General features: G+C 46.2%; 1 protein-coding gene across 1 annotated transcript in view; it reads left to right on the top strand.

The window, feature by feature from the left end:
- Positions 1–2,743: 2,743 nt before the first annotated feature.
- Positions 2,744–24,147, top strand: part of Anxa13 (annexin A13) — a 34,071-nt gene continuing 12,667 nt past the window's right edge. The window contains exons 1-8 of the mRNA XM_052749204.1: positions 2,744–2,908; positions 5,184–5,259; positions 13,681–13,775; positions 15,407–15,577; positions 19,559–19,592; positions 19,720–19,799; positions 21,031–21,099; positions 22,082–22,183. Coding sequence (XP_052605164.1) covers positions 2,744–2,908; positions 5,184–5,259; positions 13,681–13,775; positions 15,407–15,577; positions 19,559–19,592; positions 19,720–19,799; positions 21,031–21,099; positions 22,082–22,183 — 792 coding nt within the window. The remainder of the gene's footprint in view (positions 2,909–5,183; positions 5,260–13,680; positions 13,776–15,406; positions 15,578–19,558; positions 19,593–19,719; positions 19,800–21,030; positions 21,100–22,081; positions 22,184–24,147) is intronic.

The following is a 24,147-nucleotide window of genomic DNA, read 5'->3' as shown; positions in this document are numbered from 1 at the left end:
CCTGGCTGACAAACAGGACCAGGCCCCCAAGTCTGCTGCCCGTTTATCAATGAACAATGGCTATGGCATGCCTGCTACCTGCACATTCCAGAGGAAAGCCTGTACCAGTTTCTCCAGAGGAGCCCCAGGACATCCTAGGATCAACCAAGGAGCCACTGACAAATGTCAATACAGTCATTGTGGAGACAGACCCAGCCACACAGAAGAAAAATCCAAACAGGCTGAGATTCCCCCCCCCCCCTCCTCTTCTCTGTCTTCCTCCCTCTCCCCTCCCCCTTTGCCTCTCTCTCTCTCTCTCTCTCTCTCTCTCTCTCTCTCTCTCTCTCTCTCTCTCTTAAATCATGACATGGAACAACATTAACCCTGCTGTTACAAAGAACAAGACTCTATTCTCTTCTCAACTAGGTTGGAAAGGACAGCATGGCTAACAGTGATTCCTACAAGGAGCTGGGCCTGGGTCCTTGTCCTTCCCTGCCAATGATGGTGTTTCTGCTATGGAGTCCACTCTACATTATATGCCAGGCATCCACACCCATAAAGAAGTCCCAGGGTCTTAGTAACTGTTCTACTGCTGTGAGGAGGAAGGAGAAAGAGAGGGAATCTCAGCCTGTTTGGATTTTTCTTCTGTGTGGCTGGGTCTGTCTCCACAATGACTGTATTGATGTTTGTCAGTGGCTCCTTGGTTGATCCTAGGATGTCCTGGGGCTCCTCTGGAGAAACTGGTACAGGTTTTTCTCTGGAATTCGCAGGTAGCAGGCATGCCATAGCCATTGTTCACTGATAAATGGGCAGCAGACTTCAGGGCCTGGTCCTGTTTGTCAGCCAGGAGATTTCAGTCTTGAAACCAAGGTCATGGTGCAGAACTTCTCACAGGGGAGGAATGTGGGTTAGCGACAGAGCTGGTGTCAGGGGATGCCAGCCCGGGGTGGCCATATTCCCCAGGTTTTGAGTGAGCACACAGATAGATACCCTGCCTGCTTTGAATGTGGAGGCTGAGTGACACCACAACCAAAAAACTCTTATAAAGGAATGTATGCAATTGGAGCTTGCTTACAGTTTCAGAGGTTCAGTCCATTATCATCATGTCAGGAAGCATGGAGGCATGCAGGCAGATGTTGGAGCAATTGCTGAAACCTACATCCTGACGCTTAAACACACACACACACACATACACACACACACACACACACACACACACACACACACACACACACACACACACACGAGAGAGAGAGGAAGAGAGAGAGAGAGAGAGAGAGAGAGAGAGAGAGAGAGAGAGAGAGAGCTCAAGCGAGCCTGGGCCTGGCTGGTGTGGGCTTCTGAAACCTCAAAGCCCACTCCCAGTGACACACTTCCTCCAATGAGCCCACACCTCCTAATCCTTTTCAAATAGTGCCACTCCCTGATGACCCAACATCCAAATCTATGAGCCTATGCTCATAGGGGGCCATGCTCATTCAAACCACCACGTGGAGCATCACCTCCACTCCTAACACATGGTTCCACACCCTCTCACTGAGTCCCCAGGCATCATAATTTGAACCAAATGACACTTTGACTCAGCTTTTGCCCTTGAACTTGTTGGGAAAGTACAGGGGATGCTTTTCCCATCCCTCAGTTATACTTCCATGATACTTGTAAACAGGACAGGGCTGGGGTCAGGGATGTAATTTACTATCTTCCATGGTCAGAAAGTCCTGATTCTAGCCTTAGTTCCCACTCAGCCATTCCCTGACCAGGAGATCTCAGACAAATCTTCACATGACCTCTGATAGCCCTCGAAACTTCTTTGTGCCCATGAGGAAAAGGCGTCCCTTTGAGGGTAAGCCACCCTGCCAGCACTTGAAAAGTGTGACCTGACTCATAGGGACCTGAGGCAGAGCTTAAGCTCCACAGCCTTTTCCAAAGCCCTGTGTTCAGCTTCCACTCTTAGTTTTGAAGTGGGACGGCTAACACCTGTCCTGAGTGCTGTTGAGGCCAACAGGACCCGTGGAGCAGTCTGGGAATGGACCCCTGAAGAGACACGTTCTGCTGTCCAGGTTCAGGCTTGCCCCTGAAGAAGAGCAAAGCACACCATGTGCTCTTCTGAGACTCCTACTTCCACCCGCAGAGAACCACCTTTTCCTGGAGTTTGATTTAAAAAAAAAATATGGTGGGTAGCTGGGGGGAGGATGGCTAAGTGGGTGATGCTCTTGCTTCACAAGTGTGAAGACCTGGGTTCAGATCACCAGAATCTACATAACATCGAACGCGGTAACACACATCTGTAACGCTAGTGCTCCGATGGCAAGACAGGAGACCGAAAGGGAAGACTCCAGGGACGCTCCCAGCCAGCTAACCTGGGAGCACAGTGGCAAACAAGAGACCTGTCTCAAACAAGGTGAAAGGTGAAGGCTGACACTAGAGGCTGACTTTTTTTTTTAAGATGTATTTATTTATTAGGTATACAGCATGTATGACTGCAGGCCAGAAGAGGGCGCCAGATCTCATTACAGACGGTTGTGAGCCACCATGTGGTTGCTGGGAATTGAACTCAGGACCTCTGGAAGAGCAGTCAGTGCTCTTAACCTCTGAGCCATCTCTCCAGAGGCCGACTTCTATCCTCCTCACTGGCGACATGCTAAATCCATGTCCCTGCTCATACACACAAGCAAGCATACACATGCACACATCATGTGCACATATACACATACTTTTCTTCAAAAGTAGAGTGGGCTCCATGAGTATGGAGTAGTGTGGCCTCATGGGAAACCATGCTCAAAGAACCCCACGTTTGCCTGAATACTCCGATAACATCATGTTGGAATTCATCACTTTTGAGCATCGCTTGGTAGTGAGTCCTGAAAATAATGTGGCAGTTCTTGCCAACAAGCCTCCAACAGCAGCAGGCAAGCTTTTTCAACCCCATGTGAGATCTGGATAAGGAGAGTGGGAATGTCAGTCCTCTGCCTGAGCAGAAGGCCTGAGGCATTAAGTGGGGTGAGCGGCAGGATGGTGCATGACCTGAAGCCAGGTGTCCTTGCCTATAATGAACACTGTGAGTGTAGTGTCCATTCTCTATAGATAACAAAAGAAGGTCTATAAACTGGCTGGTATGTAGCAGGTGTTCTAAGGATGCCAGCCCACCTCCTGGCTTGTTTCAGTACAGGTCATGTTAGGCTGGCAAGATTGTTCGGTGGGTAAAGACACCTGCCACCAAGACTGGTGGCCTGAGTTCAGTCCCCAGGACCTACATGATGGAAGGAAAGAACACTGCAAATTATCCTGTCCTCTACATAGACTCACCTGCCCACACCCACAAACATATACAAACAAAATCAATCAGTTAATTAATACATAATCAGTTAATACATACAATCAATTCATATGTAAGTAAATGTAAGAAAATTCTATAGGAATTATTTTTTTAAACTAATGGACCATGGCTTCACAAGCCAAAAAGGGTAAGGGGTGGCCCAAAGGCCCCCCTTTTGACTCTCAGAACCTATGATTCTCCATTCATGGAAACCTCTTGAGCCAAGGGTGAGTTTATGGTTGTCATTGATGAGACAGAAAGTCAAGGATCCAGGCACTGCCATGCTGGGGATATTTTTCTTCCTGCCCTCCTCCTCCTCCTTCGCCCATTCTCCTCACTCTTCGCTAGCTCCTGCTCTCATCTTCTCTCCTCTCACACTTTCTGTCTATGGTATGTAATGGGCAAAATGGCCGCCAAAACAGCTTTCAGTTAAGAGTCGCTCTGCTCCACGAGGCCAGTAGAGGGAGTCTCATTCCTCTCTCGGTATATTGACCAAGGGAAGGACTGGATGACTCTTTCAGCTGCATCCTTAGTCCTGAACCAGTCACGACAGCCAGAGTGACAGGGCAGGTGTCCACATTGCTGACCAACAATGATGCCGACCAGGCCTCATGACTGACAATCTCATTTGGGATAACGAGAACGGGGGCAGAGCAATCCACCAAAGAAACAGTGATGCCAAGCAGATAAATACCACATGCCCGTTGTCCCATGGGCAGTTTGCTCCTCATTTCCTCTGTGCAAGGAGCAGAAGTAGAGTGAAGGTGATGTGGACCCTGTCCCCTAAGCCAGCTTCATTGAAGGACATACATAGGTGCCTTGTGGAGTGAGGCAAGGCAAAGAGTTGAGAGAACTCAGGTGTACCCAAGGTTATTAGCTGCAGAATGGCGATTTAACCCACCTTTACATTTTTAATCATGATCTGTTTCCTTTTTTTTTTTTTTTTTTTTTTTTTTGGTTTTTCGAAACAGGGTTTCTCTGCGTAGTTTTGGTGCCTGTCCTGGAACTCACTTGGTAGTCCAGGCTGGCCTCGAACTCACAGAGATCCACCTGGCTCTGCCTCCCGAGTGCTGGGATTAAAGATGTGCGCCACCCCCGCCTGGCTACGATCTGTTTACTTTTATGGTGATCTGTTATTTATGCAAATGATATTGGTTTTCCAGTTTAGTGCTAATGAAAATGTCTTTTTAAAATAACAAAGTCTGTTGAATAAGGGAAGGAAAGCCTTCACACTCACAACCTTATTATTATGCAAATAATAAGGCTATCAGCATAAGTAAAAGAACACATCAGTGCATGCATTAATTCCAAAGACTGAAATACAAGATACAGCTCAATATATAAATAGGACTTTTCTCTCCCAAGAGAATGAAAAAACTAAGAACTACTCTCTTGTCGGTTCACATAGAGCCTCCGGCAAACTTAATGATGTTCTTCCTGGGTGGATGGCACCAATCCAGGCCAGCAAAAGAATCTGTAATAAGATTTCCTCAGCTTTGACCTGCAAACCCCGTTCCCTAGATGTATTTGTTATATCTGTCATGGAGGACAGATACTCCAGGGACAGTGGCCCACTGTGTCATGCTTTGTTTGAGAGAAAAGGACACACAAAGATGGGTTGGTATGAAAATCATTTGCCTTAGAGTTGGCCTGAGCAATTGTCCTTGAGAGCAGAGGAGACACTTCTTCCCTGATCACCCACGGCCATCTGGCCCCAAAGAGTACCAGCCATCTCTCTGGGGCCAAAGCTTACCCAAGTTGATTTCCACCAGCATCTCCTTGTAGAGTGGCATCTGTCCTTTCTTGAGATGATGGCTTGGTCTTCTATTCTAGCAAAACTAATTTAAGAATGACCGCATTATCCCCTTTTGAATTATTTCCTCTCCAGGCCAAAGAGAAAAGCCCTCAGGGTTTTGATGCAGACCGAGATGCCAAAAAGCTGTACAAAGCCTGCAAAGGAATGGGTATGAAATAATTTTGTTCATTTATTTGTTTTTGAAATTGATTAAGCTTGATGTCATGACCTACTTTCCCATAGTGACAGCAAGGTGACCTACCTGTCCTATGTATTCTAAGCTAATTCAAGTTGATCTCTTCCAGTAACTTCTTTATTTGAGGTCTCAAAGTTACCATAGGGGGCTCATTACTTTGAAGGGTATTGCAAGCTAAATCTTGTGACATTTACTTTGATCTTGAAGTTATGGGGAACTTCATTAGGATTGAAGCTTATGCTATCTTAATCTTGTCTCAATCACTTTGGCCTTTTCCGTGGGAGGTCGTGAGGAATCAGATCTGACAGGAGCTGAGTGCAGGGCAAGGAAGATGCATCTGGAAGTAGACAGGCCTGCTCGGCAGTGACAGCTTGGGGAAATCAGAGAAAAGCACAGAGGATGCAGCTTCCTGCTTACATCCTGCTGCGGCTCATCTCTAGTCTCATGTCAGGCAGACAGCTGTCCAGGAAAGGCCTTTATGGAAGCCTCAGGATGTTTATGCCTGAGGTTTGCTGAGTGGAAGGGAACCCCAGGGTACTTTCCAGGCAGCTGACACTTTCCTGATGCTCTGTGGTGAAGTCCAGATGCCTGGCCATGGGATGGAGACAGGAGTATGCTATTGGGTACGGTAATGATGTAGCATGCTTAACATGAACTCTTACTTCCTCTCCTAAAATTCATTGTAAAACATCCGGGCTGAGCATCTACTGAATGCCAAAATCAGAGTTCTCATGTCCCTTTTGTATGTGACCTCAGAATGGAGCCAAGGTGCCTCTTACTGAGTAGAGTGCCTGTGTGACCATTGCCTAGCTCAATGTCACTCATCCATCATTGTCCTGTTTAGTCTCCCGAACAAGCCTGTAATGTATATACTATTATAGTATATCAGGTGAGAATGAAAGGGTTGGTGTGAAATATTGGCCTCAAATCATAAAATTGTGAAACAAGGGTGGAGCCTTTAGACACTTGGCCATCTGAGAGGTCTCTGATTTGGTTGAAAGTATAGAATCTCACCTCTTTTGACAAGAACACACCGAAGTAAACATCATGGATAATTTGCCTTCGAGACTTTGTGGGGCAGTCCTGCCAGAGCAGAATTTAAATGTCTAGAGTGAAATTCTCCAATGGTCACACAAGTCATATGATCACTTTACTACTTCAAATGTTTCTTTGAGATAAGGCCTTGCTGTATAGCCCAGGCTAGCCTCAAGTTGGTGGCCATTCTCCTTGTTTAGTGCTGGGATCACAGGCCCGTGCCGTCCCATGCAGTGTTGCAAGTTTCATCTGCAGCTATGCGCAGTCGTGGATATGCAGGCCAGCAACGGCTGTCGGGTGTCCTCTTCAACCACTCTATACCTGGTTTGGAGACAGGGTCTCTCGCTGAATCTGGAGCTCACCAATTGGCTAGACTGGGCGGCCATCGAGCCCCAGGGATGCTCCTGTTTCCAAGTACCGATATTTCAGGTCTACACCGTGTTTGACATGGGGGCTGGGGATCTGAGCTGAAGTCCTCGTGCTTGCACAGCGAGGACCTTACCCACTGAGCCATCTTCCCAGCTCTGTTTTTGTTTTGAAGTCAGGGGCTCATGTAGTCTAGGCTGGCCTTGAACTCATTATATAACCAAGCTTGGCCTGAACTGATCTTCCTGCCTCTACATCCCAAATGCTGGAGTTACAGGCAGGTGCCACCACACCCAGTTTTACTTTGAATTTTTAAGAAGTCAAATTTTAAAAGAAAAAAGAATATTATTAATATATATTATTTTGATGATACAATCCCATTAATCCCAATTTATAAAAAATTATCATTTTACCCCAATATTGACAAAATTATGAATGAGGTTTTTACATTCTGTTTTTATTTGTTTTCTTTTGTTTTGTACTAATTCTCTGAAATTTGGCATGTACTCTGTACTTATAGAATATTTTGGTATGCATCAATCACCCTTCAAGTACTAAATAGCCATGATTAGTCAGTAGCTGATGGGTTGAATGGAGGGCTGGAAGCCCCAAGCAGAGCAAAGATTACATGCATTTCCACCCAGGCAAGTCAAATTTATAATGGTCCCTAATAAAATGATAGTTTATTCCTCCCAATGGTGCAAAACTTAGATTCCAGTTTGGGGCATTTTTGCTCTCCTGGGGTCTTATGATGCCCTAAGTATGTGGACAATCTGGGTTATGGGCAACCCAAAACGGTCCCCAACCTATCCCTGACCCTGACACTCTTTCTCAGCCTGGGCTCCTTTGCTGCCCCATCCCAGTTCCTAGGCACCACACCCTCCACCTGCTTCTGCCTATAGTTACTCTTTATGGAGTTATCACCATGAACTGACACCACCAAAGAGAATGCCTTAATATAACTGTGTATGGACCAACAGCCCCCTAGATATCAAAGCCACCAGAGATGGTCTAATTCATGGCTTCTCAGATGTTCAAAGGCACACCAGTTATCAAGCCATCTTTGAGAGATATGGGGAAGAAGGGGACTGTCCACTTTGCATCTCCAATAGGTCTCAGTTAGTAAGAACACTGCAGAGTCTGGGACCACATCTTAGGGTCACACTCAGGTCCACTGAGGTACACGGAGGTTAAACTGCTCAACCACTTCAGAGCATGCTTCTGGCCTAGAACTCCGGTCCTAACTTTCAGCCCAGCACTGTTTCCCCGCACTATCAGTATGTATTGTGTACAGCACCCCATTGGCCCTCATTACATGGTGACCATTAAGCCATTCCTTAACAGTGTGCTCTGATTCAATTAGGTGAGCCTGTGCATTAAGCAGGCCCAACTTGTTCTCCATCACAAAAGGTTGAAGGGAGGCCTCTAGAAGCTTTAGGACCCCAGAATTTAGGAGAGCGGCCTTGTCTTTATTTGGAAAAGCAGTCTTTGGAGATGTGATTGAGTTAAGGATGCTAGGAAGAGAGCCCCCTGGGTTACCTGGGTAGGTTCTAAATCCAATGACGGTGTCTTTCAGAAAGATAGAAGAGAAAGATGGCGGCGGTGGGTTGGGGACTTGTGAAGACAGGTAGAGACTGCTCTCATGTAATCACAGGTCAAAGAATACCAAGAAGCTGGGAGAACCAGGACTATGGACCTATTGACACAGTGACTTCAGACTTCCAGTACCCAGAACTGTAGGGGTGCAAGTTGTATTGTTCGAAGGCATTGAATTTGTGGTAATTGACACAAGGACCTCTGGAAAGGAATGCAGAGAACACGTGCAAACCGCTGGTCCCCTCAGCCCCACTCATCATTTCTCTTGCCTCCCCTGGGCCCTTCTTCCCCACCATGTGAGAATGAGGGGCCTGGCCTCAAGCACCAGATCTAAGAACACAGCCTTCTGGGGTCAACCAGGTCAGTGTGGGCTGGAGTTTCTGCTACCAGTTTAGCATTGTTTATCTGAAACACAGAACCTTGTGGACTTCAAACACTGTGGTCGCATCCTGCCAAAACTCCAACACCACCCAGCTGCTCTCCAGAAAATTGCTGGGAAAGCATACCACAGATGCCCACAGGTCCTTCCAGGCTGGTGATCATTTTGGCTCTGAGAGAGCTATGTAATTACTCCCCATACAGCCAGCATGGAGGGTCTTTTTTTTTTTTTTTTTTTCAATTTTAAAATCGTTCCCAGAACCACTGTGGCCTGGCCTGAGTGCTTCAAACCATTACAAATGTTTACAGGAAATCGCTCAGCAGCACAACCTGCTTCTGAGACACATGGACCTTGAAATTTGGAGTGAAAGTCACCTTCAGCAAACGGCTTCTTCTTTGGGTTGTAAAAACAGCTTCCAGGATCAACCCGAGACTTGGTTTCAAATGGCTTCAAGGTTATCTAGGTGCCATTGTCCTGCCCTTCCCCCACCGGCAGGCTGGTGTTGAACCATCCATCTTGCGACCACTCTGCTCTCTTGTGTCTGCGTTTTTCAGTGTTTTGTTTTGCTTTTTTTTTCTTTTTACACGAGGTCTTGCATAAACCAGGATGGCCTTGAACTCATTATATAGCCCAGGTTGATCTCCAACCTGTAATCCCCCTACCTCAGCCTCAGTACTTGAATTACAGGGGTATATCAATATGTTCATCTTAAGATCTCTCTTGTTTAAAAGCCTTCTAGCAAGGAAAATCCAGAGAACTAGATATTTTTCTAATAAACTCAGTTTCCCTGATTATCCAGATATAGGATGCATATGACATCACAGTGGAGGAGAATGTTTACTATTGGCCTTTGCTATATACAGTCCCTCTGAGTACAACACACAACTCACACCAATGCGGAGACAAGTTCTATCCTAAGGGTGTGCAAACATCTCCTTCCATTCATACATACAAATAGTCATTCATTCAGTCATTAATTAATTCATTCAGAAAGACATGAAAATACCAAATGGAGGCAGGAAGGCATGGGAGGCTCTAGGACCTAACCCTACAGTACCGAGGCCCTCGACAGGGACAGGAGGAGACCCAAGGGAAGGAGGGTCCACAGAACCGAAAGGGTACATTCTGTGATATTTCAAAGAACATGAAATCTTTTCTGAGGTGAGATTTCTGGCACTCAGACATTTAAAAGTTAATCACAAAAACATCGTCGAGTACACAGATCCACGTCACCCAGGAGAAAGCCCTGGAGGAAACCAAGAGGGACGGCAGGAATGACAGTGTTGGAACCAAACCAGAAAGAGGCAGCAATTAACTCCTGCTGTTTTTGCAAGTGAGCTCATCCTAGGATTTTCTCTTTTTCTGGTTGGACCCAAATAGCTAAAATCTTCCCAGAATTACAGAGGTGGAAACAACCCTTGAGATGAAATGACTGGTCCAAGGACACAAAGCTGGTAGCTACCACACGGCTCTCTGTCCCCCGCACTGGCTCTCTCCTTCTAAGTTCTGGCTGGGTCTTTCCAAAGACAGTCATAAGTGCTGATGCAAAGCCAAAGTGAAAGTAAAACATCATAGGTGTATGCCAGGCTCCATCTTCTTCCCTCCAGCCAGAGCTTTTCCATCTCCTGCTCCCAACTCTTCCATCAAAATGTGTCAGCTCCATTTACTGGTCCCCTAGGATCCCAGTCTCCTAGCAGGGTAGTATTCATTCACCAGTTCATTCATTCAGCTCTGTTCACAGGTCACTGCACCAATCCCCTTCCCCTTCAACTGAAGGTAGTCACCAGCAACTGCAGGACTCACCGGGTTTGGGGTTGTAGAGAGAGGTCTTGTTTCCTGCTACAAAATCTGGAGGCAATACTGAGGAGAGCAGTTGTATTCATATCTTAGAATCTCATAATGACTCCCCCAAAATAACATGGCTTCAAACAATGGAAATGTGTTGATACTACAGGTCTGGATGGCAGAAGCCCCCCATGAAAGGGTTTGTGGCTCACATTTTATTTCTATGGGCAGTGGCCATTTCAGAAGAGGCGACTGACCGAGTGGGAGAAATACTAACCCAAATTCACGGGCGCTCAGCTTTGCATCACTTTCTTTGAGTAAATCAGTGCAGGACAATGCAACAGGCACTTTCACAGAACATGCTAGAACCACCATAATCCACTGTGTAAAGAGACTTAAGGCTATGTCATACTCACCCACATCCCTGAAGAGTCAATAATCCATTAGAAGGGATCTGGACCACCAATGTTTGACCTTCCCCAAAGTTTTGCCAATACAAATATTATTGACTTAGCATTTCCTTCTTATTCAATGTATTCTTAACTCTTGTTCTTTCACAAAACACAAGTTCACATTAAAATTAAATCATAATTACTAAATGTAAAAATAGTCATAGATCAGCCTTTCTAAGTCAGTTTCATACTTCCAGTCATATGACATAGGGAACACAGGTCAGTGGACCCGGCAGAACCTTCGATTCCCCCAAGCTCCCAGTTATGGCTCAAGCAATATAGATGTAATTGACAACCCAACAGTGGCCCCTGCCATTGAATGACCACTGCCTAGGGCCCAGACCCCAGACTCACAACTTTACATCTATTCAATCCTCTAACTGGTCCTAACACTGGTGATATAACTGGTTATGGAAAAATACAGAAAACAGGAAATTGACTCTTCGAGGCTTATGAAGGTAACTGAGCTACCAACAAACATCTTTAAGAGAAGCTAAGTGAGCCTTGTGTTAGTCATCATAGAGATGGGTCTAGAAGAACAGCTTGGGACCAAGTTGCAGGAAGTCTTGTTCCATTTGGGGATTCTGATCCAACCCTAGGAGTCATGAAGTCTCATGACATTTAGGTTATGGGTGAGATGATCTGGACATTGCAGGGATCAGTGCCTTGCATCAGGAACACTAAAGGCAGTCAGGACTTGTTGGCAGTGGCATCGGAAAGCAAAGGCAACAGAGGTGAACCCTTAGGTGACTTTGGATTTTCCAACTAAGGTGACGTCATGCATGGAAATGAAATAATAGGGCAGAGAATGGACTTAAGACTTTACCAAAGGAATCCAGCGATGAAACCCTGCAAGTAGAAATGCCTTGGAAAGCCATGACAATGTGGCTACAGGCAGCTGGAAATAAGGTAGGAACTCAGAGGAGAGAGCTAGGCTAGACTGGTTGGTCTGGAGCACATCAGCAAAGATCAGTGGTCATCTGAACAGGAAGATCACAACCAGAAAGGCCAATTGGAAACTGAGCTTACAGGAGAGGGAAAAGAAGGGCGGGTCAGCATATGATGCCAAGAAGAAGGTGGGGGAGGGGAGGGAAGAAACTAATGGGAGTCTAGGGGTAAACTAGTACAGTGTTTGTAGTTCAGAAAGATGCATGCAGGGACCAATAAAATGTTCCTTCCTCCGTTTCCTCGTCTATCATTAAGACTTTGAACTAGATGGCCTCAGAAGTGCCTTGTAGAGCTCACAACTGCTGAGTGTTGTTGTGGGACCCTAGCATACTCTATCATTGGTGAGCATCCCTTGCAGGGTTGTCTGGACACAAGCCTTCCGCAGATGTGAGACAGTGCCAGGTCCTTGGGCATTTACGTTGCTTGTTGTCTGTGGTATACAGCTTGTTGCTATATGCACCATGGACCTCTCTTTGGACTCTCTTTTCATTCTCACATACCTTGGAACTACATGACACTAGGTTGTAGGTGAGGAGCTAGAGGTGTGTCAAAGTCTTTTGTGTGCATGTATACACACACACACACACACACACACATACACATTTGTGGATAAGATTAATATTCTGTCAATTTGGGCTTCAATATTATCTATTCAGTTATAAGTACCCAGAGGATAAGGAACAAAACATACTCTTTATTAGGTCTTTAAAATAACTTGATTGAGATAGAATTCATATACCATATAACTTAGCCATTGAAAATATACAGTCCAATGTTGTCTTAGTTAGGGTTTCTATTGCTGTGAGGAGACACCATGAACCACAGCAACTCTTACAAAGGAAAACATTTAATTGGGTGACTTACAGTTTAGAGGTTCAGTCAATTATCATCATGGTGGGACATGGCAGTCTGCAGGCAGACATGGTGCTGGGGAAGGAGCTGAGAGTTCTACATCATGATATGCAGGAAGTGGTCTGTCTCACTGGGTGTAGCTTGAGCATAGGAGACCTCAAAGCCCACCCCCACAGTGACATACTTCCTCCAACAAGACCACCCCTACTCCAACAAGGCCACCCCTACTCCAAAAAGGCCACACCTCTCCTTAGTGCCATTCCCTTTGGGGCCATTTTCTTTCAAACCCCTACAAGTGTTTTTCTATATTCATAAATATATGCAACCCTACCACAGTTAATTGATTTAGATGAGACTGGATGTGTTCAGGGTGGTATGGCCATAGACAGTTGATTGATTTTAGAATACTATCATCTTTGCATACACCCTGTCCACTATGTCAATCCCTAACCCACTTTGTTCTAGATTTTCATACGAATAGAATCATACAATACGTGGTCTTTTGTGATTGGTTCCTTTTACGTAGTCTAACATTTCCAAGGTTCATTCATATTTTTCTGTACTCTAGTCCTTCTTGTGACCCAGTAGTACTCTATTATATGGATACCCCACATTCTGTTTAGCCTTCTGTCTCCTGATGGACTTTGGGATTTTTCTGCCTTTGGCTGATTTTGGCCAATGCTGCTCTGAACATTGTATAGATTTTTTTCATTCCCCTGGGAGTTAAGTTAGGGAACATGCCATAGGCATTTCTCTTTCTAACCATGCCTCTTACTGCCCTGCGCACAGAGTGAAGTCTCCATGGGTATTTGTCTGAGTGGAAAGAATATGGTTTTCAGCACCAGACAGTAAAGCCATCAGGTCCATCTAGTCCCATTCTAGCCTCTGACCCCTTTAAGGCTGGCTTCTTCAGACCTGAATAACAACAACATCCATTGCGTTTCTTGATCACTGTGACTTTGTCTGTCTCCTACACTTCAGGGACGGATGAGGCGGCCATCATCGAAGTCTTGTCAATCAGGACATCGGAGGAGAGGCAGCAGATAAAGCAGAAGTACAAGGCAAAGTATGGCAAGGTACGCAGGGCTGTGTCAGCCTCAGCCCCCTCTACACACCCCTGGAAGGACAACACAGTTGACGTCAGAACACAGTCTGAGAAAAATGCATTTGGAACTTTTCATTGACTAGACAAAAGACTAACATTGTTATTAATGCCTATAAATCAGTACTCCTTAACTCGTTTTTTTTAATTGACCTCGTTTTTCTATTACATTTACTCATTTTTCATTCAATGTGGACTAATCCCACATAATAACTTATAGATGGGACAATGATTTGAAAACCAGTTTCCACAAGTGGGGCTTAATAGAGGGATATTCTTGTATTCAGCTGTCTTTGAGATTCATATTTCTTCATGAATTATTGGTTCAGAAAACTTTAAAGTTATTTCTTTGATTTTTGAGATGACATAATTACATCATTTTCTCTTTCCCTTTCTTCCCTTCCAACTCTCCCATATAATCCTCATTTCTTTCTTTCAAATTCATGGCCTCTTTTTTCATTGTTGTTACATACATAGATCCATACACATATATGTATGGATCTATGTGTGTGCGTGTGTGTGTGTGTGCATGTGTGTGTGTGTATCCATATACACAGAGCTGAGACCACCAAAGAGATTCTAAAAACACTCAACCATAAGTCCTCACATCAGCTGAGCCCTGGGAACAGTGACAGCGTGGAACCACGGCCAGTTATCAGAGAAGCCAGGACAGGCGTCGGGGCTTCCTGTGCCTGCTTCTTGGGCTCAGAAGCATAGAAAATACCAGTTTGACTTTCATGCCTGTGGATCAAAAGACTGAGGAGCTGGGCCTCTCTAGAGTCCTATGCCTCTCTGACCTGGAAAAACGTATTTCAAATATCTCAGTGGACCCACACTGTGTAGTCTTGAGGAAGGCCTGCCTTGGTAGGACGCGGTGTGAGGGGACGTGACAGTAGGGACAGAGGCATCATACCACAGTCCCCTTTGAACACAGCAGACCCCCTTGCATAAAATATTCTGGCTTTTTCTCCCAAACCCAGAGCTCAGAGATCAATAAAGAGAAATAGTTGAGTTGTGTTTTCTCAGAAAATTCTTTTCAGGATGGAACAATAATATTCTTGCATAATATATATTACCATGAATTTTTTGAGCATTGAATGTGGGCACCATGCTGAGTTTTTCACGAATTCTCATTCCCCCATGACCCTATGACATAAGTCTTGCTATTCTTCCCCATAAAAACACTGACCATTAGTGGAAATTGTTGAGTCTTTTCTAGCTGAATGTTTGGGGGCACATTCTTCATTTTCTGAGGTTTATTAGGTGGAGAGAATGAGATGCATCGATTCACCTGCCAGCCTTGCGGGGCTGTGTGGAACTTCAGCTGAGAGAAGCTCTCAGAACTCTAAAATGTTCTGTACATGTTCTTGCTGTTGCAAGTCATCTTGGGGTGGGGAGGCATCAGCCCTGAGCAAGGTGCCTCTCGGCCAGATTTAGGGGTAGGAGAGAGATGAATGGGCAATTGTGGTGACCACCGTCCTCAAGATCATTGCTATGGCTGTCTGGGGCAGGTGTCCTGTCCCTGGAACTCACATAGTAATGTAGGCAGACGCCCAACTTCTCTTCCCATGACTCTTGCAGTCAACGGCTCTGTGCTTCTTGCAGGACTTAGAGGAAGTGCTCAAGAGTGAACTGAGTGGAAATTTCGAGAAGACAGCCTTGGCCCTTCTGGATCGCCCCAATGAGTACGCCGCCCGGCAGCTGCAGAAAGCCATGAAGGGCGTGGGCACCGATGAAGCTCTGCTCATAGAGATTCTGTGCACCAGGAGCAATAAGGTCAGTCTCGCTTGAGCCCTTGGTTCCAGCTCCTGGAGGAGACAGGTCACTCCTGCTCAGAGATGACTGAGCCTCCCCAACCACGTGCCGCCCCCCCCCCCCCAGGAAGCTCATCCCCTACATGGTATCCATAAGCGGATAAGATTCTGGGCAGAAATATGTCTGCTAAGCTCAAGCAAGAAGAATAACTCTTCTGGTCCTCAGGAGGTCCATCATCATGTTGCTGGCCCTGGCTTGACAGAAAAGCTGCATCAATCTAGGTTTTGTTTTTCTAATGGATGTGGTTTTCAGGAGGCAGGATTCTGTTTTATCTGTTCCTGCTCTGACTTTGTAGGCCTTCTGCTGTGAATATCATTAAGTATGTTTGTGTCACTGCCTCGTACATGGCTGTCACCTAGCATAGAGCAGAAAACTTCAATAATGGGCAAAGGTGGGTGGTTCCAGGGATTCCAGCGAGGGGCCCCAGTGGCCACTAGCATCTCCCTGGGTAATTCTGTGTCAGTGGGTTTTTTATTGTTTTTCTTTGGGGTTTGGGGCTTGGGGGGTTTGATGATGCTGTTTTGGCTTTTTCTTTTCTTTTGTTGTTGTTGTTTTTGTTTTGTTTTGTTTTGAGACAGAGGCTCATCTAAATGTAGCTAAGCATGACCCTGAACTCCTAATCCTGCTACCTCTGTCTCCTGAGTGTTGGGATTATAGGCACACATCACCAAACCCAGTTTTATGTGGTACTCGAGATCAAACTGAGGGCTTCGTACAAGCACTCTATCAACTGAGCCACACCCCCAAGCCCGATCCTGGGTCTTTCTATTAGTAGTCTCTCCACTTACCCTTGAGAACACACCACCCTTTTAGGAGCTGTGCAACACATTTGTTAAGGTGCTGGCACAAGCCAACTCATCTTTGGTTCCCAAGCCAGGAGGGTCGAGAATAAGATCCCCAAATCATTCTTAGAGAACCTGCCCTTCTCCACAACTTCCCAGTAGAGTGGGTTGGCATGACAAAGAAAGTGCCAGAGAAAACCCAACATTCTGAAGCTCCCGGGAGGGAACAGTGGCTGTGGGTAGAACAGATAACAAGGAAAATTTGAAGCACTGCCCTGCCACCATGCTTTGATGTAACGACGACCTGCTGACCACCTGCTTCCCCTGCTTGACGGAGACTCAGGCTCAGTCATGTCCCCACAGCACCGCCATGAACCAAGCCACTGATGAAATCACCAGTCCTCTGAAACTCTGGGGTTAATAAAATCCCTCCATTTCTTTTTCCTTTTTGGTGCTAGGAATTAAATTCAGAACCCACACCTACCAGGCCAATGCTCTACCAACGAGCTAAATCCTCAGCCTATAACCCTTCCATCTCAAGGAGCTAGGGTAGAACCTCAGAGGAGGATTAGCACAGACCCCATTTGAAGTCACTCCATTTTCTCTGTTCATGCCCACCCTTCCCAGAGATGCCCAGGTCCCTGCAAAGAAGCACCCGATGTCATGAGAAAGGAGTACCTGCTTTTATGAAATGGTTCCTTTCATTATTGTTTTCTTAATCTTAGCATGGTTCCTCTAAGATCCAAGCAACCAGTAAAGCCTTTCTTTCAATCAAATAGACCTGGCGGTAAAAAGAATTACACACACACACACACACACACACACACACACACACACACACACACACACACACACGAAGGTGGGGAGAGCTGGCTAGGTGGAAAACACCAAGGGGAGGGAGCTGCATAAACAAATGAGCTGGCCCTACCACCTGGCCTGCCCTCCCACCCCCACCGCAGCCCACACCTGCTCACTTGGTGCCCTCCCCACACCTGCTCCTCTCTGACTTTCCTTCTAACTCACTTCCGAGCTGGGGGGACCGACCGGGAAATGCCTGTTCTTAATCACTGCTGGCTCAAGTGTAAGTTGAGACAGCTCTGAGGTGGGAGACTCCACACAGATGTAAAACGATTCCTGCCCGTACACATTCTAGAGGGAAACTTGTACTGCTGACCCCGCAAGTTGTTTTAAAACAGAGGCAAACTGGAAACCACCGAAGCAGCCACCCGGGGGGAGGTTAGCTGAATCAACTGTGGCTTATGTTAGCAAGTTAAGGGGACACTTTCTGTCTCTTCCAAAAAAAAAAAAAAAAAAAAAGTTGATTGTAGCCGAACCTTCAAGGCAACATGGAGTTAAAAACAAGCCACAAAAACAATAAGCCCTGTTTTCCACTGTCTAAACATAGGATGCATACAAAATAACTCTAGAAATTCTGTTGCTAAAATTTCTTTCCTCGGGGAGATGTGAACAACGCCTTCCGCTAAGGTCCCAATGACAAACCAAAGTACAGTTCCACAGAATTCACTCTGGGGAACCAATGAGTTTATTAGGCTTGCTTAGAGAGCAGACAGTGCGGGGGGGGGGGGGGGGGGGGGGGGGGGGGGGGGTTACAGGCAGGAGTGTGGGTGGCCTTGAAACAGCCACACTGGAAGGTCTGCACGCAGCATGGATGCCCACCCCACTATGCCCATCAAGGGAGAGGCAGCTCCCTTGATGTCACCGGTACAGTGAGGGCAGAATGACACATAACTGGTTGGCAGGAGCGGCTGTGTAGTTAGGTAAGGACCCCATGATCCTCTCCACCCCTTATCCCACGAGGGAAGGTCAACAGTCAACAGGCCGAGCTCTGATGAGCATTTGCAAGTGGGTGTGGGTGAGCTTACAAAGATGGCTGACGTTTGGCTTGGAGGAAGTACAGGAAAGCATATATACACGTATCCAGGACAGAGAGATACACACTGAACTCTAACCTTGGCTGCATGGGTGGAGATGAGGGAATGAGACTGGGTTGGGAGCCAGGCAGAGCACTAGCTCCGCTGTCATATTTCTACCTTCCGATTACTAACTGCTGGTCATGGTCGTAGCTATGTTTGGGCTAAGGTGTGTTATTTTGATACACGTAGACAAAACGTCATGGTCAAGTTTGAAGAACCAGTGAATCCCTCACCTTAAATATTCATCATTGCCTTTATGGTGAGAACATTCAAGGCCCTCTCTTCTAGCCGTGTTGAAATAGCCAATACATTCTTGTTAGCGTCAACCATCCCACTGTGCGTACTAGAACTTCTCCCTCCCGCCTCACTGCGTCTCAGGGCTTCTGTAGCTGTGATAAAATACCGAAACCAAGAGCAACTCATGGCAGGAAAGGGGTATTGTAACTTAAGGTTCCAGGGGGATAAAAAGCCCATCACGGCAGGATGTCATGGCAGCACAAGCAGGAAGCTGACCAATCACATCTTCAGTTGCATTCAACAGCAGTATAGCATGAGGCTGTAAACTCTCGAAGCCCTCTCCCAGTGACATGCTTCTTCCAGCAAGGCTGTACTTACCCACAGCCTCCACAAACAGAGCCAGCAACTGGGGACCAAGTGTTTAAATGCCTGAGTTACGGGGGTCATGTCTCATTCAAACTACCACACACTGTAACTTAGTACCATTGACCCCTCCCTGACCCCTAGCTCCCCAGTCTTTGGTAACCACCATTCTACTTTCCATACCTATGAGGTTACCGTTTCCATATTCCATAAATGAATGAGCTCACGGGGTGCGTGATTTTCTGTGTCTAGATTATTTCATTCACTGTACTCCAGAGTCAACCATGTTATCTCAGATGACAGAATTTCTTTCTTTTTATGGATGAATGTTATCCCATAATATAAATAGACTATATTGTCTTCATTTGTCTGGTGACTGGTCCCCCAAGTTGTCTCCATTTCTAAGGAGACTGTATGCGTACACTACTTACATGTTTGAAATGCTTATACAGAGAAGGTCATTTTACACTACCAGATTCTCCAGGCCTGTGTGCCCTGCTCTGTAGGGACAACCATCTCAATAGAAAGTCACAAAGGCCTCCTGCATCTGGAGACGAACTTCTGCCTCATCTCTGTTTCCTATTGACTCCCGGCATGGACACTAATTTTTTCATCCATCTTCCTAGGAAATTGTCGCCATCAAAGAAGCCTACCAAAAGTGTAAGTAATTTTTGTTCTGGCTTTGGACTAAGTTTTGGGTTTGTTTGTTTGTTCATTTTTGTTTGTTTTTAACACTGCTGATAACTCAGTCATCCACTTTCCTCTTTCCCTTTTTCTTCCTCAAAAGTATTTGGCAAGAGCCTTGAAACTGATGTCAAAGACGATACAAGTGGAAATCTAAGAAAGATTCTGGTGTCCCTGCTCCAGGTGAGAATAAACAGAAGAATGGGTCTTTAAGATCTTCTGTGACATGGGCCCCTGAGGCTCCAGACAGACATCATCCAGTTCTCACTGACAGACCTCGGTCCACTCTCCCCACTTCGCTGCTCCCACTTGGGCATACTGACAGCCGAGAACATGAGTGTGTAGATTTCAACCACAGAAGGAAGACTGGATAATCCCCTTACATTTCCCTGCTCCAAACATCACAGCTCAATGCATCATGGCCCGTTATCCACCAATGCCCATGGGCCAAGGGTCCAGATATCTGTTAGCTGAGCCCTTCACGGAGGGTTTCATCACGGTGAAATCAACCTGGCAGCCTGGCAGCCACCCAAGGCTCTGGAAGAATTCGTTTCCTTGGGGCCCTCTGCCTGATGTGACTGTTCTCTGCTGGCTGTCACCCAGAGGCCATTGTGAGTTCCGGGGACTTTCTCCTGCTCCCTACAGCTTACAGCCCAGCAGCCTGCTTTCTCCAAAGCCAGCAGCAAGAGTTCCTCCAGGGCCTCCACCTCTGACCTTTAAGAACTCTCATCTGATTGGGCCAAGGGTCACCCAGGATAATTTCCCTTTGGATTCATTTGCCTGATTAGAGACATGGATTACATAAGCCAAACACTGCCATGCTATCTGACATGATGTCATCATGAGATACCATCTCATCTGCGTTACTGCTCCATCCACACCCAAGGAAAGGGGTCAGGTCACTGGGGTCATTTTAGCACTCTCCCACCCACCCAGGGCTTTCTTTAGATGCCGTAGTCTCCCACAACCAACTTTCAGAGTTCTTTGGCATTGGCCACTGAATGCGGTATTTGGGGAGGCAGAATGCTTGCTTCCTAGTGGATATGAAGTTATATTAGCTCTCACTGAAGACTGTAGATTTGGTGAGTTACCATTGTCGGGTATGAGAGAGAGAGAGAGAGAGAGAGAGAGAGAGAGAGAGAGAGAGAGAGAGAGAGAGAGAGACAGAGAGACACAGAGAGAGACACAGAGAGAGAGAAATCACAGAAATTAGACTGTTTTCAGTCTTTCCCAAAAGATGGCAGCAAAGAGCAGTCCTTGCTACTCTGCCAGACTGAGCTAAGCTTCAGCCATCCCCCCCCCCCCCCCCCCCCCCCCGACCTTTCCCCTAAACTCACCCCTTATCACACGGCTCATTGGCTTTTCTGTGGTCAAGCAGGTACTTAAGTTAATGGCAATACATGCATCTTTGTAGGCCAGTCGAGATGAAGAAGATACCGTGGACAAAGATCTGGCTGGTCAGGATGCCAAAGACTTGTATGATGTAAGTGTTTGCATGCACCTGCCTCCACACATTCTTTTGGTTTTTCACTTATTGGCATTGTTTTAACAGGCATTTCTTAATGAGAGTTACTGTAGAATAAAATATGTCCTTTGATAAGTGAATATATGCTACAATCTGCCTAGATCATATTATAAAGACTTGTTCCTGTTCTTATACTCCGGAGTTAACCACCTGTGATCCATTTTGGGACACAGGATGGAATAGATAACAATGCAGGCAGATATGTATTGTTATATACATGTATACTGTGGGCTGGAAGCTTTAAGAACTCATCTGCCACTCGACTTCTATTGCCTACATGTTTTGTACATATCTGTATGTGAGGCCTGCTCACAGTCTTATGAGGGCATCTCTTGGTTCTTGCCTTCTTAAAGAAAAGAATCCGGCTGAAAGGCATAGATAGTGTATGCAGAAGTTTACTAATAAAGCAAGTACCCCAAAGAGAATGGGATTCCCCCCAAAAGAATACCCCAAGTGGGGTCTGCTTCGCAGGTTTTAAGAGTGTTTTGTTGAGTATTTATGAGATGGGTGGCACACTCTTGGGATGAGATAGTGACTTTTCTCTCTCATATCATGATGGACCAGATCTCTCTTTTAGGGTATTTCTTCTCATGAGCCTCTAGAAAAGCCCACAAGGTAGAGAGTGAAAAACCACACTGTAAGTGATATTGTAATAACGTCAGGGGCTTTGGAGGACACAGGCCTTTAGTTGGCGTGCGTGTGTAGCAGTAGCGAAAGCGGTTTCTGATATGTTGAGAACAACCTAACTACGGATTCAAGGGTGTTCAACCACCGAGTGGCATTCTGACAGTCAGGAGACATAGCCATTGTATGTGACATGGCAGTGGTAGCCTTCTCCACTACGTTATATGTGAGTGCTTGCCTGCCCAGTGTCAGCAGCAATTTCTGTCCAGTCTTCTCACATGGTTTCTTTTCACACTGTCGGCACTTGGCCCTTCAGGCAGGGGAAGGCCGTTGGGGTACGGACGAGCTTGCCTTCAATGAGGTCCTGGCCAAGAGGAGCTACAAGCAGTTGCGTGCTACCTTTCAAGCATATCAGATCGTAAGTAGTGAAGCCCTGAGGCTCAAGGGCTCCTTCTGGCATGGTCCTGAGCTATTTCTAAAGGAGGCCAAGCTCTGGGATGTAGGACTGAGCGTTGGGGATGGGGTCGTTTACATCAGTGGTTCTCAGTGGTAGGAGAAGGAAGGCCCAGGGTACTGCTAAACACACACAGAACAGCTCAACTGTGCAGAATTGACCAGCCCCGATTGTGGAGCTGTGGTTGGGATATTCCAGGTTACAGAAGAGCTAGGGCAGCAGAGAAATGTCATGTTTAGGAGCAAAGCTCTAGACTCAGAGGGTCCATGTGCGAATCCTGGATCTACCAATAGTCAACGACTAACCTCCCCCTCCTCCTTTGTGAGACAGAGACCATGGGCATCATCATCCCCACAGAGTCATCTCAAGTGTGGGAACAGATGCAGGCTCAGGACCATATCTGGCATGAGGCAAGCATACAAGTGTTTGCTTTCATTTTTACGATTACAATTTACCGTCGGCCTCACAGGACTGATGTGCTATACCTCAGAAAAAGGCTCCTGAGAAAAACATGCATAAATTATGTTTTTAATCTCATGGTCGCCATGAGCCAACAAAATGAGCTGGCTGTTCCAAGGTACTTAGTGATTAAGTCCTTTTCTGAGAGAAAATCTTTAATTGGCAAAAAGATTACAGGGAGTTTTAGATTTCTTTTGTCTTCTGTTTTGTTTCTGGGGGAATGCTTTCACCTCTTCAAAAACATTTCTGTGCTCTGCACCTGATTTCAATTTCACAACAGTATCAGAACTATCGCATGGGCTGAATGGTTATTTGATGGTGGCCCACAACGGCTGGACAGGGCCAGTCTGCAGAGCAAGGAGCCATCTGTAACTTATCAGGACCACACAGCAAGTCGGTAGCAGAAAGTGGACGAGGACTCCAGGACTCCCCAGCTGAGCTCTACCTTGGCCGGCTGGAGCTGGCTGCTCCTCACTCAAAATAGCCTCGCGTGTGTGCGGCCCCAGATGAAAAGACAAAGCTTTGGGATTGTAGCCTTACTGTATGTCAGCATTAAGGGCCTCCTGCTTTCAAATCGTGCCCAGTGTCATGATCAAAGGCAGCTGACCCCATCCTCCCCCATTCTCCATGCCTGAAGCCCGTGGTCACTGAGCTGGAGGACTTATATGTGATCTATGTCCTCTTTCCACGTCACAAGGGCCACAGATGGAGTTTCTGAGGATGGCTGACATTGGAGATCACTAGAATCTCTCTCTCTCTCTGTCTCTCTGTCTCTGTCTCTCTCTCTGTCTCTCTCTGTCTCTCTCTCTGTCTCTCTGTCTCTCTCTGTCTCTCTGTCTCTGTCTATGTCTCTGTCTCTCTCTCTCTCTCTCTCTGTCTCCATGAACTAGTAACTACCTCAATAAACTACTAAAAACAAGCGGCTAGGATCTAGGCCATTACCACAAAGTTCATCCCCAAACAGCGATAAACAATTATCCCTTAAGAACCCACTGAAATGAAAATTCTCAGTCCTCTCTTTGGTCCTACTGAACCACATTTCCTTGGGTCCGGGTCTTGAATCTGACACATGCTGAGGTTTGAGAAGTCGGCTCAAGGCTTATTGGGGCTCTGTGCCTTGGTTTCCTCGGTTGTAAAATAGAGAGTTAATACTACCTACAGGATTTAGATTGCATTAGGTAGGATTAGGATTCGTAAGGGTTGAATGAATGAACCAGAGCACTTAGTGCCTGGATGTGGTCGGTGTTCAATAAACACCAGCAATTGTTAGTTGCTTTCCTTTGTAACCAACAGTGACAACGGACAGATTAGGGAACCATCTGATTTCATGATCATTTATAGGAAAGTAGCTCTAGATCGACTGTTGATGAGCTTTGCTGCTATTTTTCTTTAAGCACTTACCCTGCTGTTAGAAACCAGGCCCTGTAAGTCACGGGCCAAAAGCACACAAATACTAGTGTGTGACCACT

This window comes from Peromyscus californicus, unplaced genomic scaffold (genome assembly GCF_007827085.1).
Source record: "Peromyscus californicus insignis strain IS unplaced genomic scaffold, ASM782708v3 Scaffold_20__1_contigs__length_68692818, whole genome shotgun sequence".
NCBI classification, from domain to species: Eukaryota; Metazoa; Chordata; class Mammalia; order Rodentia; family Cricetidae; genus Peromyscus; species Peromyscus californicus.
The sequence above is the reverse complement of the archived record's forward strand: the minus strand, read 5'-3'. Positions and strand labels throughout refer to the sequence as shown.